Source organism: Littorina saxatilis, linkage group LG14 (assembly GCF_037325665.1).
Source record: "Littorina saxatilis isolate snail1 linkage group LG14, US_GU_Lsax_2.0, whole genome shotgun sequence".
In the NCBI taxonomy this organism is placed as follows: domain Eukaryota; kingdom Metazoa; phylum Mollusca; class Gastropoda; order Littorinimorpha; family Littorinidae; genus Littorina; species Littorina saxatilis.
Genome location: NC_090258.1, coordinates 9,852,748 through 9,865,847, shown reverse-complemented (window position 1 = coordinate 9,865,847; position 13,100 = coordinate 9,852,748). Strand labels below are relative to the sequence as shown.

The 13,100-nt window shown below is 45.2% G+C and overlaps 1 protein-coding gene across 9 annotated transcripts in view; it reads left to right on the top strand.

Annotated features, from left to right (window-relative positions):
* Positions 1-129: 129 nt before the first annotated feature.
* LOC138947066 (microtubule-associated protein tau-like) overlaps positions 130-13,100 on the top strand; it is a 144,840-nt gene continuing 131,869 nt past the window's right edge. For 8 of the 9 annotated variants that reach the window (XM_070318500.1, XM_070318499.1, XM_070318494.1 and 5 more), the window contains exons 1-2: positions 130-368; positions 3,981-4,410. In XM_070318500.1, the coding sequence (XP_070174601.1) occupies positions 4,374-4,410 (37 nt within the window). In that variant the 5' untranslated portion in view covers positions 130-368; positions 3,981-4,373. Of the gene's footprint in view, positions 369-3,495; positions 3,709-3,980; positions 4,411-13,100 lie in introns of those variants that run through there. The other variant, XM_070318491.1, reaches the window with a different exon arrangement.

Here is a 13,100-nt window from a genome sequence, read left to right as displayed (position 1 = left end):
TGGCAGAAATGAAAGACACAAAGTCAAAGAGACAAAAAGAGCGAAGAGCAGAGTTGCAGACGACAATTTCGCATCAAACAAGGGAAGGGACTCTTACCGGCCAAATGTTACTACTGTTTTACTCTTTACGTCCCTTGCAACCAACGAGTGTGCGAAACCAAAGAGGCAAAATAACAGCAAAAGACTTGAGGAATTACTTACGCTGGATAACGTGAACAGTTTTTATTCAATTTCAGTCATTGATTTGAGGGTTATCTGAACTGAATTTCATCCAAAGTTCCAGATCGAGTGAGTGACAGATACCGAGTAAAAGGCAACCCGGTGTGTCGTTTCATGGATGTTGACAACGCTCTCAATCGGACAGTGAGGTAAACAACAACAAACCTACCTCGATCTTAATTACTGCTCTCTCTATGCCCATAATCCCCCCCCTCCCCCTATCTGATATCCTCTTCTCAGACGCCGGGCCAAGTTAGCAATTCAATCATCTGACAATAACTCTAAGATTATTCCGGGAAACTGACACATTAAAAAAAAATATATATATATAATTAAAATTTGGAACAAGTAAACAACAAGTCGCGTAAGGCGAAATTACTACATTTAGTCAAGCTGTGGAACCTGAACGCACTGCATTTTTTCACAATGACCGTAGTCCGCCGCTGCAAAACGGAGTGAAACTGACGAGCCTGTTCAGCGCGGTAGTGGTTTCGCTGTGCTGCATAGCACGCTTTTCTGTACCTCTCTTCGTTTTAACTTTCTGAGCGTGTTTTTAATCCAAATATATCATATCTTTATTTTTTTGGAATCAGGAACCGACAAGGAATAAGATGAAAGTGTTTTTAAATTGATTTCCAAATTTTAATTTTGATCATAATTTTTATATTTTTAATTTTCAGAGCTTGTTTTTAATCCAAATATAACATATTTATATGTTCTTGGAATGAGAAAATGATGAAGAATAAGATGAACGTAAATTTGGATCGTTTTATAATATTTTGTTTTTTTTTACAATTTTCAGATTTTTAATTACCAAAGTCATTAATTAATTTTTAAACCACCAAGCTGAAATGCAATACCGAAGTCCGGCCTTCGTCGAAGATTGCTTGGCCAAAATTTCAATCAATTTGATTGAAAAATGTGGGTGTGACAGTGCCGCCTCAATTTTTACAAAAAGCCGGATATGACGTCATCAAAGGTATTTATCGAAAAAAAGAAAAAATATGTCCGGGGATATCATTCCCAGGAACTCTCATGTCAAATTTCATAAAGATCGGTCAAGTAGTTTGGTCTGAATCGCTCTACACACACACACAGACAGACAGACAGACACACACACACACACACACACACACACACACACACACACACACATACACCACAACCCTCGTCTCAATTCCCCCGTCTACGTTAAAACATTTAGTCAAAACTTGACTAAATGTAAAAAGGAGTTATAGCATTCACATATTCGTGTAGTTTCTCCCACCATCGAGATAGATATCTGAGCGTTTATCTCCATGCAACCAGAGACTGTACTCTCTGGCTGCAAATTGACTGATCAGTATAACTGACGACACATTTAATGGAGTTGACGATCCGATGTCCGAACCACTACTGAATGATTAAGTATAGCCTAATTACGCATTATGTTGGCGTAAAATGATGCTGTCAAGTTGATTGTAACGTGGCATTACACCATACAATGTAGTTCTTGACATTCAACGACTAAAATGATATTCTATGAAGACTGATGACATGTGAAACAAATTTACGAACAAAAGTTATAACAGTCAGCTATAGAACTAATCGGGTGACTCTCTCTGTATCTGATTGTCTGTTTGAGTGTCTCTCTGTCTGTCTGTCTGTCTTTATGTCTCTCTGTGTATCTGGTGGTCACTGTGCCTATCTGTGTCTGTCTATATGTCGGTGTCTGTGTGTCTATAGCTGCTGCGTGTTGTTCCATTCACGCAAGTTTGTGTATGAATGATCACATATATTTGTTGACTGATCGATAAAATAGTATACCGGGCCGACCGGTGTGCACGTGTGTGTGTCCTTGTTGCTCAGTCTATGTATGCGGTTTGTAAATGAAGAACAGCATGTGTGTGTGTGTGTGTGTGTGTGTGTGTGTGTGTGTGTGTGTGTGTGTGTTACTAACATTATGAGTGTGGGTTACTTTGTGTGTGTGTGTGTGTGTGTGTGTGTTTGTGTGTGCGCGCGTGTGTGTCAGTGGGTGCGTGCGTGGGGCGTACGTCACTGACTGTGTATTTCAGTGCGTGTGTGCGTGTGCGTGTGTGTTAGTCATGTGTGTGTGTGTGTGTGTGTGTGTTTGTGTGTGTGTGTGTATGTGTGTGTATGCGCGCGTGTATGTGTGCGTGTGCGTGTGTATGTGTGTGCACCGATATAATTATATACGTGCCAACAAGAAAAGCTAACGATATCGGTCAACAACAGACAAAGGCACTAGAAGATGACATTGTTTCTTGTTTGAGAAGATGAATCGGGATGGAGATGGGTAGTGTGTGTGTGTGTGTGTGTGTGTGTGTGTGTGTGTGTGTGTGTGTGTGTGTGTGGTGGCTGTAGAGGTCTTTCTTCAGTCTGCAACAATTTTGTAATTTGTACACATGATGGACAATCCAGCAATAAGTCCAAAACCTTTCTTGGAAACTTAGAAGAGTCAAATGCAGACATATTGACCAGCAGACATTGTACAGAGCTGGGGACGATTGTTTCTTAAGAACGTGTGGTTATTAGCCACCATCAAATTTTAAGATTACTGCTTAGACGAAAAACAAAAACAAAACAAAAACAAATCGTCATCATCGGTGTTTTAAAAACATAACAACCTTGAATATCTCCGCCCCTTGTACGGCGAAGGGGAGTCAATCGAACGCATATTACTCTTGTTAACTTCAGTTTGTATATATCTGTTTGATATTAAGTCTTGGAAAACAAATTGACCGCCTTTAACGATGCTGATGTTTGTTTGTCCTGAAAGTGCTCAAATGACTTTTCATGTTCCTGTGTTACAGCGTTCCCTGCATGCAAGACAGTGCCAGCGCTCTACACGGACAATTTTCAATCAATACCCGACACCCGGCCTCTCCCCCACCCTTCTCTCTTTCTCTCTCTCTCTCTCTCTCTGAAACAGTGTGTAAAAGTGTGTCGGTTGGCGTGCGACTGTGTCGCCCTCTTTTCATAATGTATGCACGGAGAGAATCAATCGTTAGTAGTGCCGCTGCTGGCGTTGCTCCTGCTACTTTGGCCATGCTATGGATTTAACTTAAGCTCTTGCGCGCTATTCTGTATTCGTGTGCTTCTGCGCTCACGGTGATGACAGCGTAGAGGAAGAATAGCTCAGAGAGGGGATACGTTTGGAAGGTTGTGGGTTTTCGTCAGTGGTGTGTCTCGTCTGTCGCGCAATGCTGGTATAGGACTTCCCAAGCGATGCTGACTGAGTGGTTTGGCTTGGTGGATGTGCTGAAGGTAGTAGTGCACGCACACACACACACACACGCACGCACAGAGTGGTCGTCGGTACCGATAGCTATACAGCGACAGCTGAAGAACCCAAATCAGGCATCGTGCCAACATTGAGAGTAACCCTCTGGCTCTCTCCTCCGTCACCCACTTCTGTCGCTACCGATCATTCGGGGCCATCTTGAATCGTCTGTCTCTTGGTCTGGACTGTCACTCTTGGAGAATAAGGTAAGCGACGCGTGGCGTTTGTTCTGGATGCAGCGCAATCATAATGTATTAGTCATATCCGCTACAAAGTTGTTTGGAAGCTCGGGCTTGTTTACTACCGCTTCGTCCACAGGCACTGCTACCGTAGTCACGGTGGCTGCGGCGTGAATCGATCTTTTAGAGGCTGGCCCCACACGGCACGGTTAGCTGTAGAGAGTGATTCCGTTGTTCAGCCAGAATCGATACCAGGTTTTTTCCTTTTTGTCCAAGCTTGCTGCTTATGCTGTCTGCAGGGTGACTGCTCTGGGCTACGCACAAGGGTCTACCGACCGCACGTGATCTTCGGACTGAAGCGGCAGAGCGTTGACATCGTTGCCTTCACTGAACCAGGCAGGACCGCAGGGAGATCTCACCCTACACACTCTCTCGTCACCGGACTGGCATTGTGGGACTGATCCAACTCTGAACGCTTCGAGTCAGTCTCGGCCGGCGTCCGCCATTGCTTTTGTCCCATAATTTGTGTAAAGCGCGCCGCATGATTCAGCAGCGGGACCATTATATTAGTGGTGCAATTGTGTTTGGTGTGAAAGCAGGACGGGAGTTTTACTGAGAGTCAAGGTGGTTTTGTGCGGATTTGACTGAAAGTGAAAGAAGTACTACTGATCTTTATCAGTTCTCCACCAGAGATGGACCTCAATGCGTCCAACGCCAATGACATGCAAGGTGAGATATGTGGATGTTGCAGACACTACAGCTTTTTGTTGTTGACTCGGTTTTTGTTGTTGGTGGTGCAGGTGATGATGATGATGATGATGATGATGATGATGATGATGATGATGTGCTAAACAAAGGAAAGTAATCGCTCTAAATGCTTATGACATGTGTAATATAGTAAGTGAGAGTTAATCGGAACCATTCTCCTGGCACCTGAGAGAATAACAAGCATTGAAATGAACAAGCGACTTTCATCCTCATTAAAACAAAAAAGATGATGATGATGATGATGATGATGATGATACGACAAATAAGGAGATGATAATGGTGACGACACGTCAGAGACGATAACCGCGATGGCGTTTAATAGCGTTAGTCAAACACAATAGCCTGGCTGAACAAATCTGCACTCTGAACTCCAAACCTTTAGGAATGAATGCATTATATATATATAATGTAATACTATTACTCTAAATAAAGTGAAGGTCGTACCGCCTTACAACGATGCAACTGGCTGGACCAGTGCACGTCAGTTAAGAATTCTTCATAATACAAAACTAAACGAACCTTGGTCTTTCGATCAGTGTGCCTATGTAAAACAAGTTATGTTGGTGACCGTTGGGTTTCTGTGACTGAATGTCCTTGACAGTGCTCTACAGACAGACCAACCTGGTTCTGTAGAGAACCACAAAGCCAACCACGAAAGAGACGGACCTGTTGATTGTATACTAGTTGACTTCCGAATCAGTTCGATCTTGACTGTCTGGGCGATCTTCTTTACGATTTCTAGCTTGTATGAGTGTCACCCAGAAGAAGTTCATCTCTTCAAAGTGTTTTGTGTTAGAAACGAGTACTTTGAAGAGTAGGGAATATGATGAGTTTGAGTTTCTGTTTTAGACTGACGCAGTGATAACCGCACACAAGTATGCCATATTAGTACTGTGCAGAACTTTTTGTTGTTGTTGTTGTTGGGGGGCCGGGGGGAGGGGTGGGGGGAGGGGGGTGGAGGAGGAGGAGGGGGGTTGGGGCTGGGTAGTAGAGTGGGGCACTGAGTGGGGGAAGATGTATGTGTGTTTTTGCCTGGAGGAGCCGGTATTTTAAATCGAGAGCTATGTGTTTGCCGGAGGAAAGGCCAATCGATGTCTGAGATCACCAACCCGTTTCTCAAAACACCGATCGAGCTGACGCTGCTTCCCATACTCGCAGAATGACGTTTCAGAAATGGCTTTGCGTTGGATTGATGGTTCTGTTCTTGATTGCGTCTATTCAGTGCTGGCTTGTTTAGAGTTGTATGGTGACTCATACTAACATACTCAGTGACTAACGTGTTTTCTGACCGTTGGCAGTCAGACCGACCAACACGTGACACTTCAGTTTGTTGAACGATGCCATGACTGTTTGGTACACTGATTGACTGAGATTATCGGGTTACATTCGCAGTACCTGCGTCAGAAGTAAATATATACTAACTTAACGGATATTTTGATAGCGGGTAGGTTTACGTATATATCATATGGAAGTTATGATGATCGGCCAGCACTTCAGATTACCGAAAGGCTTACCGATCTCAGTTTCAGACCCATTAGACGACACAGTCTCCTGTATTCTCTGATTAAAGTCAGCACCGGTTGGGCCGCCCATGAATGACACACGTGTGTGTATCGGCCACGATTGCATGCAATACACTGTTTTTATTCGATAGGGATGTGTCTTTTAACACCATGTCAACAAGAAATCTTTCAGTAATCAGTTTGCAGAATAAGTTGAACGCATAACATTTCTACCCACATTCTCTAATACAGTTAACGAGTCGAGATTTGTGACGGCAGAGTGCCATGGGTCCGGGACAAGGTCATTTGCGAATGTTCTTAAACTGATGAATTATGATCGAGCTGATGGCAACGCATTCGAGGAAGAAATGACATAGCCTTGGATAATACTTCATACTTTTTTTTCATTTCTGGTTGACACCAGGACTGCTTGGTGTTTCTTTGTCATAAAACATCCAAAAGTGATCGGTTCCTGTAGATATGAATCCATAAGCAGACACGGCAAAGGGATTTCTTCTCATTGAAAGTTGCAGTCTGCTGATGGACGGCTTTGCCAGACGAATCAGTATAAATGCAAGAATAATCCGATGAGTTCTGCATTTTTGTGTGTGTGTCAGATAAAGTCCTACAAATGCAGCTAAATACCCATCCAGACTGGCTAAAAAAAGAAACGCAGTCTTCTTTGTCACATCAGACAAGCGGCGCAACTCTTTGAAAAGCAACGATCCTTGCCATCATGCGATTACAAAAATAGAAACAAGATCAAGTTTCATTAGGATTCAAGGCAACGTGGGTGAGAAAAAGGCACGGTTTATAGAAGTGTGGGCGAAACGCTGGGAGGCGGATGCAGGGTTACAATCAAGTCTGTATTCAGTGTGCAAATTGTATGGCGGCGTCTCGTCTTCTGACCCGCCTCTGGGCCTTCAGAGTGATATAGTCACAAGGGGGGATTCCGCTCCATCCCCGCCCCTACTGATGCAGTGTTTAAAGGGGTCTTTAACGTTTGTCGTTTGGTCTGTGCTTTGGTGTATGACATGTTGGACTTTGTTTTGAGATGTTTTCTTGGAGGTAAAATCGTGCGGATGAACTAATTGCCGTTCACGGAAAGGAAGAAGGAGCGGAACAGTTGAAGTTAACTTGAAGAACGACTGAACTTGAACAAACAGCCGGACAGACAGGCAGTTACACGGACACACATACGGACACAGACACAGGCAGACATACTCACGAGCAGTCAGACTGACAGACAGACAGACACATTCACAGGCAGACAGACACACACACACACTACACATACATACACACACTTATTACACACACACACACACACACACACACACACACACACACAAACACACACAAACACACACACACACACATACACACACACACACACAGACACACAAACACACTGACACACACACACACACATTAACACACACACACACTCCCGTACCATGCATCGGGTATGAGTGCCTTTAACTGCCCGTCTCCCCTGATAGAAGCCCTTTCGCTCTACACGACAGAAGGCACAGGGGTGGGGAGGGGGGGGGGGGTGAAGAATTATACTCACAGGGCCAAAAATCAATGACGCCCTGTCCTTTCGTTCTAGCCCTCTGTTGCCCTTTCTCTCTGGCAACAGTCAGTGATACTGTGGTGTGTGGCTCAGTCTGCACATGTCCAGTCCCCTCTGTTGCCCTTTCTCTCTGGCAACAGTCAGTGACATTATGTGGTGTGTGGCTCAGTCTGCACATGTCCAGTCCCCTCTGTTGCCCTTTCTCTCTGGTAACAGTCAGTGACATTATGTGGTGTGTGGCTCAGTCTGCACATGTCCAGTCCCCTCTGTTGCCCTTTCTCCCTGGCAACAGTCAGTGACATTATGTGGTGTGTGGCTCAGTCTGCATATGTCCAGTCCCCTCTGTTGCCCTTTCTCCCTGGCAACAGTCAGTGACATTATGTGGTGTGTGGCTCAGTCTGCACATGTCCAGTCCCCTCTGTTGCCCTTTCTCCCTGGCAACAGTCAGTGACATTATGTGGTGTGTGGTGCAGTCTGCACATGTCCAGTCCCCTCTATTGCCCTTTCTCCCTGGCAACAGTCAGTGACATTATGTGGTGTGTGGTGCAGTCTGCACATGTCCAGTCCCCTCTATTGCCCTTTCTCTCTGGCAACAGTCAGTGACATTATGTGGTGTGTGGTGCAGTCTGCACATGTCCAGTCCCCTCTATTGCCCTTTCTCTCTGGCAACAGTCAGTGCTGTGGTGTGTGGTTCAGTCTGCACATGTCCAGTCCCCTCTGTTGCCCTTTCTCTCTGGCAACAGTCAGTGACATTATGTGGTGTGTGGCTCAGTCTGCACATGTCCAGTCCCCTCTGTTGCCCTTTCTCTCTGGCAACAGTCAGTGACATTATGTGGTGTGTGGCTCAGTCTGCACATGTCCAGTCCTCTCTATTGCCCTTTCTCTCTGGCAACAGTCAGTGACATTATGTGGTGTGTGGCTCAGTCTGCACATGTCCAGTCCCCTCTGTTGCCCTTTCTCTCTGGCAACAGTCAGTGATACTGCGGTGTGTGGCTCAGTCTGCACATGTCCAGTCCCCTCTGTTGCCCTTTCTCCCTCGCAACAGTCAGTGACATTATGTGGTGTGTGGTTCAGTCTGCACATGTCCAGTCCCCTCTGTTGCCCTTTCTCCCTGGCAACAGTCAGTGACATTATGTGGTGTGTGGTTCAGTCTGCACATGTCCAGTCCCCTCTGTTGCCCTTTCTCCCTGGCAACAGTCAGTGCTGTGGTGTGTGGTTCAGTCTGCACATGTCCAGTCCCCTCTATTGCCCTTTCTCTCTGGCAACAGTCAGTACTGTGGTGTGTTGCTCAGTCTGCACATGTCCAGTCCCCTCTGTTGCCCTTTCTCTCAGTCTGGCAACAGTCAGCGCTGTGGTGTGTGGTTCAGTCTGCACATGTCCAGTCCCCTCTATTGCCCTTTCTCCCTGGCAACAGTCAGTACTGTGGTGTGTTGCTCAGTCTGCACATGTCCAGTGTGTTGACGTACAAGAACATCGCGACACACTTAAAGGCATATGTACGCGCTCCCGTGTTTACAAAGTGTAGTTTGCCCATAATCGATGTCAAACGCACCATAAGACCATGTAATGACGATATATCGCCATGCGCGGACCATATACATGCATTACAGCTTGTTTTAGAGTCTCACAAACTTTGGATGTAAACAAAGACGCGGAGTTATTTCCCTTGCGTCAACGCTACCTCTGTTGGCAAATCTATAAATAGGACGATCCAGATCAAAATGAAAATTAACATATCTCAACATTGAAGGGGTCCTAGACCACAATATTTTGCAGGGAACTTAATTTAGCATGTCTCCAGCTGTTGGTAAAGCAATTAGCGTGTATAGTCATCGAGTACATATGGCTTTAATGCTATGCTATGCTAACTTGGTGTTTCTGTCCCCAGAACTAGTGTCTATTTGGGACATGACGTGGTTATATATGCTAGGGCACTTCAGTGCAGATGCTCTGAAGGTTTTAGTCTGGGATGTCCCCCCCCCCCCCCCCGCACATTAATTTTAACTTTTAAAAGCAGGGAAAATATTAACAAGAATTGAAGATCTTAGAAGTTGGACAAGATGAGTGTTTTTAAGAGCCTTAGCTTCCTTTTATTGTGATAGACCTAACATTAAATGTAAATAGTTTCGGAAACAATCATCAGTAAACTGAGAATGAAAGCATAACTGTTGAATCGGCCCCGAGTAACCAACCAGGCTGAGGGGACATGACAAAAACCTAGCAACCAACCAACCAACCAATCTTGACATGACCACAAGCAAGATGGCTGAGTTGTTTGCTAGTAGGACTGGAGGTTTGCGGGTCATTTTTGTTCAGTGATAATGTGATGACTTAATTTTGACTGACTCCCCTCCCTTGCCCTTTCTCCTTCACATGCAGCCACTGGCATACATACATGCGCAACATTGGCGCTGTGTCAGAGACCGTAGATAACGTGACAGTCACTGAATCATGAATGTGAATGCGCGGCGTGTAGCTTTTGACTCGGTCATAATGGCTGGGTTGTTAGATTGTAACATTTCTATTGGTAATGGAAACGACTGCTTTTGGGGTACATTGGTACCCGCGATATGAAGTCAGTCCCGCTGCTGAGAGGACACCTCCCAATATAGGTCACCTTCTGTAGTATATTTGTCTATCATTCTGACCAAAATATACCCGACATGACAGGGCACCTGCAATGTAGGGACACCTCTGACTGGTCCAAAGGTTGTCCTTTCATGGAAGGTACCACTTCATAACACATTTTGAAACAATCCCGCTGGCATTTATATCGGCTTATCTTATCAATTTATGGAGAGACCATGGTGAGGATGGGGTGATGAGTGATGGTGCTTGTGTTCGTGTTTTCCAAGCCGTGACACTTTCGCTGTGAGCTTGGGATCTCTAACGTGCGCATGTGTGCATACTTGCATGGGTGTTTGGACACTGAAGAGAGTCTGCACAACCCAGGTTCGACCCCCAGGGCATAGACTGCTGTGCTGAGTTTCTATTACTGTCCCCAGTGCTAGTGACTATTTTGGGACATGACGTGGTTTAAGGGCATAGACTTGGTTAGGGGTAGTTCATAGGGAGTCACCACGGGTGACGAATAGCTAGAGCGCACAGCCATCTGTTCCTCTCTAGATGATGGTCTTTGTGCTACCGGCCCAACATCATGCGCGCCTGAGTCCATTACATTGCTGTATAATTATGTGATTTGGGAATTCTGTGCCATTACAAAACCCAGCTACTGTTCGATAACCTGTCGTTATTGCAGCGATGGAAGTATAGATCGAGTTGCCTTGGCTGTATAATGATGTGATTTTTGGAATTCTGTGCCATAACAAATCCAGCTACTATTTGATAACCTGTCGTTATTGCAGCGATGGCAGTATAGGGTTGCCTTGACTGCATGAGTTTGTCGTCTGCATTCAGTTGAGCGTACTGCAGAAAACATTGTCCTCAAGTTTTCATGGACTCAATGTTATTTTTACATTGTAGAAAAACGAAGAATACTGGTTCGAAATGCCAACGTCACTTTCTGTCATCGGATAGCTTTTACTATGATTCTGCATGATCGGCATGTCATTGGATAGCATTTACTATGATTCTGCATGATCGGCATGTCATTGGATAGCTATTACTGTGATTCTGCATGATCGGCATGTCATTGGATAGCTATTACTGTGATTCTGCATGATCGGCATGTCATCGGATAGCTTTTACTATGATTCTGCATGATCGGCATGTCATTGGATAGCATTTACTATGATTCTGCATGATCGGCATGTCATTGGATAGCTATTACTGTGATTCTGCATGATCTGTTGTTTACCGTGTCACTGCGGCATTGGCCGTTCTATCCATCATGATCTGATCAATTACCCCGTTATTTTCCATTCATATTTCCTCCGTCCTTCCTTCATCTCTTTTTTGTTTGATAGATAAGTGTCAACCTTCCACAGACGTTTATTGTGTGTATGAGCGAATGAAAAGAATTGATCTCTTCGCCACATGTAGCTTGAAATCAGTTTGTTTGTGAAAAAAGCCAGCATTAAGGTCTGCGCGACAAAATCTCGACGCATTGCATAACTAGTACTTTAGTGGCGTATAGAACAGACAGTAATATTCTTTCTCTCTCAGCCCCTCCCCTCGCCTCTCTCTCTCTCTCTCTCTCTCTCTCTCTCTCTCTCTCTCTCTCTCTCTCTCTCTCTCTCTCTCTCTCTCTCTCTCTCTCTCTCTCTCTCTCTCTCTCTCTCTCTCTCTTATGGGCTGTTTCTCATCTTTATGAATAATTCAGAAATTGTTGTTTTTACCTTGTTTATAAAGCTTTTTGTTTGTTTAGCTAATGACAATAAACCATCAAAGCGTCTCTCTCTCTTTCTCTCTCTCTCCCTCCCTTTCTCTTTTCCCTTCTCTCTCTTTGTTTATGCCCCTCCCCCTCTCACTGTCTAGGTCCATCTCTTTCCCTTCCCGTTCCCTCTCTCTGCTATTTTTTTCTCTCTCCTTGCAACCTTATCTCACCACAACCACTCCCCCCCCCCTCTATCAATCCCTCTTTATATTCCTTTCTCTTTCTCTCTTTCTCTATGTCCCTCCCTCTCCTCTCTCTGTCGGTCTGTAGCCTCGGGGCGGGGACGTAGCTCAGTTGGTAGCGCGCTGGCTTTGTAGCCAGTTGGTCGCTATCAGCGTGGGTTCGATCCCCACGTTCGGCGAGAGATTTATTTCTCGGAGTCAACTTTGTGCAGACTCTCTTCGGTGTCCGAACACCCCCGTGTGCACACATGCGCACGAAAAAGATCCCACGTTCACAGCGAAAGTCTCAGGGCTTGGAAAACACGAAGACACGCATGCATCATCTCTCGTCTCCGATTATCATGATCGTATTTCGACACTTTGACGAGACAAACCCAATGCTGGTGTGTCGAAGAAGACAGCCACAGCGGGCTTGTTCGAATCAAAGTAGCCTATCACACCATATCTTCAACGTATTAGGGCCTACCAATACCTGTCCCAATATAGACCAGTTGGTCTAAGAGGACGTTAAACCCGAATAGTCAGTCAGTCTGTAGCCTATCACTCCCTTCTCACCTCCCAGTCTCTGTATTTCTGTCTCCGTCTATTTCTCACTTCTCCCCCACCCTCTTTTCACTCTCTGCCTCTCTCCCAGTCTCTGTATTTCTGTCTCTATTTCTCACTTCTCCTCCACCCTCTTTTCACTCTCTGCCTCTCTCCCAGTCTCTGTATTTCTGTCTCTATTTCTCACTTCTCCTCCACCCTCTTTTCACTCTCTGCCTCTCTCCCAGTCTCTGTATTTCTGTCTCTATTTCTCACTTCTCCTCCACCCTCTTTTCACTCTCTGCCTCTCTCCCAGTCTCTGTATTTCTGTCTCTATTTCTCACTTCTCCTCCACCCTCTTTTCACTCTCTGCCTCTCTCCCAGTCTCTGTATTTCTGTCTCTATTTCTCACTTCTCCTCCACCCTCTTTTCACTCTCTGCCTCTCTCCCAGTCTCTGTATTTCTGTCTCTATTTCTCACTTCTCCTCCACCCTCTTTTCACTCTCTGCCTCTCTCCCAGTCTCTGTATTTCT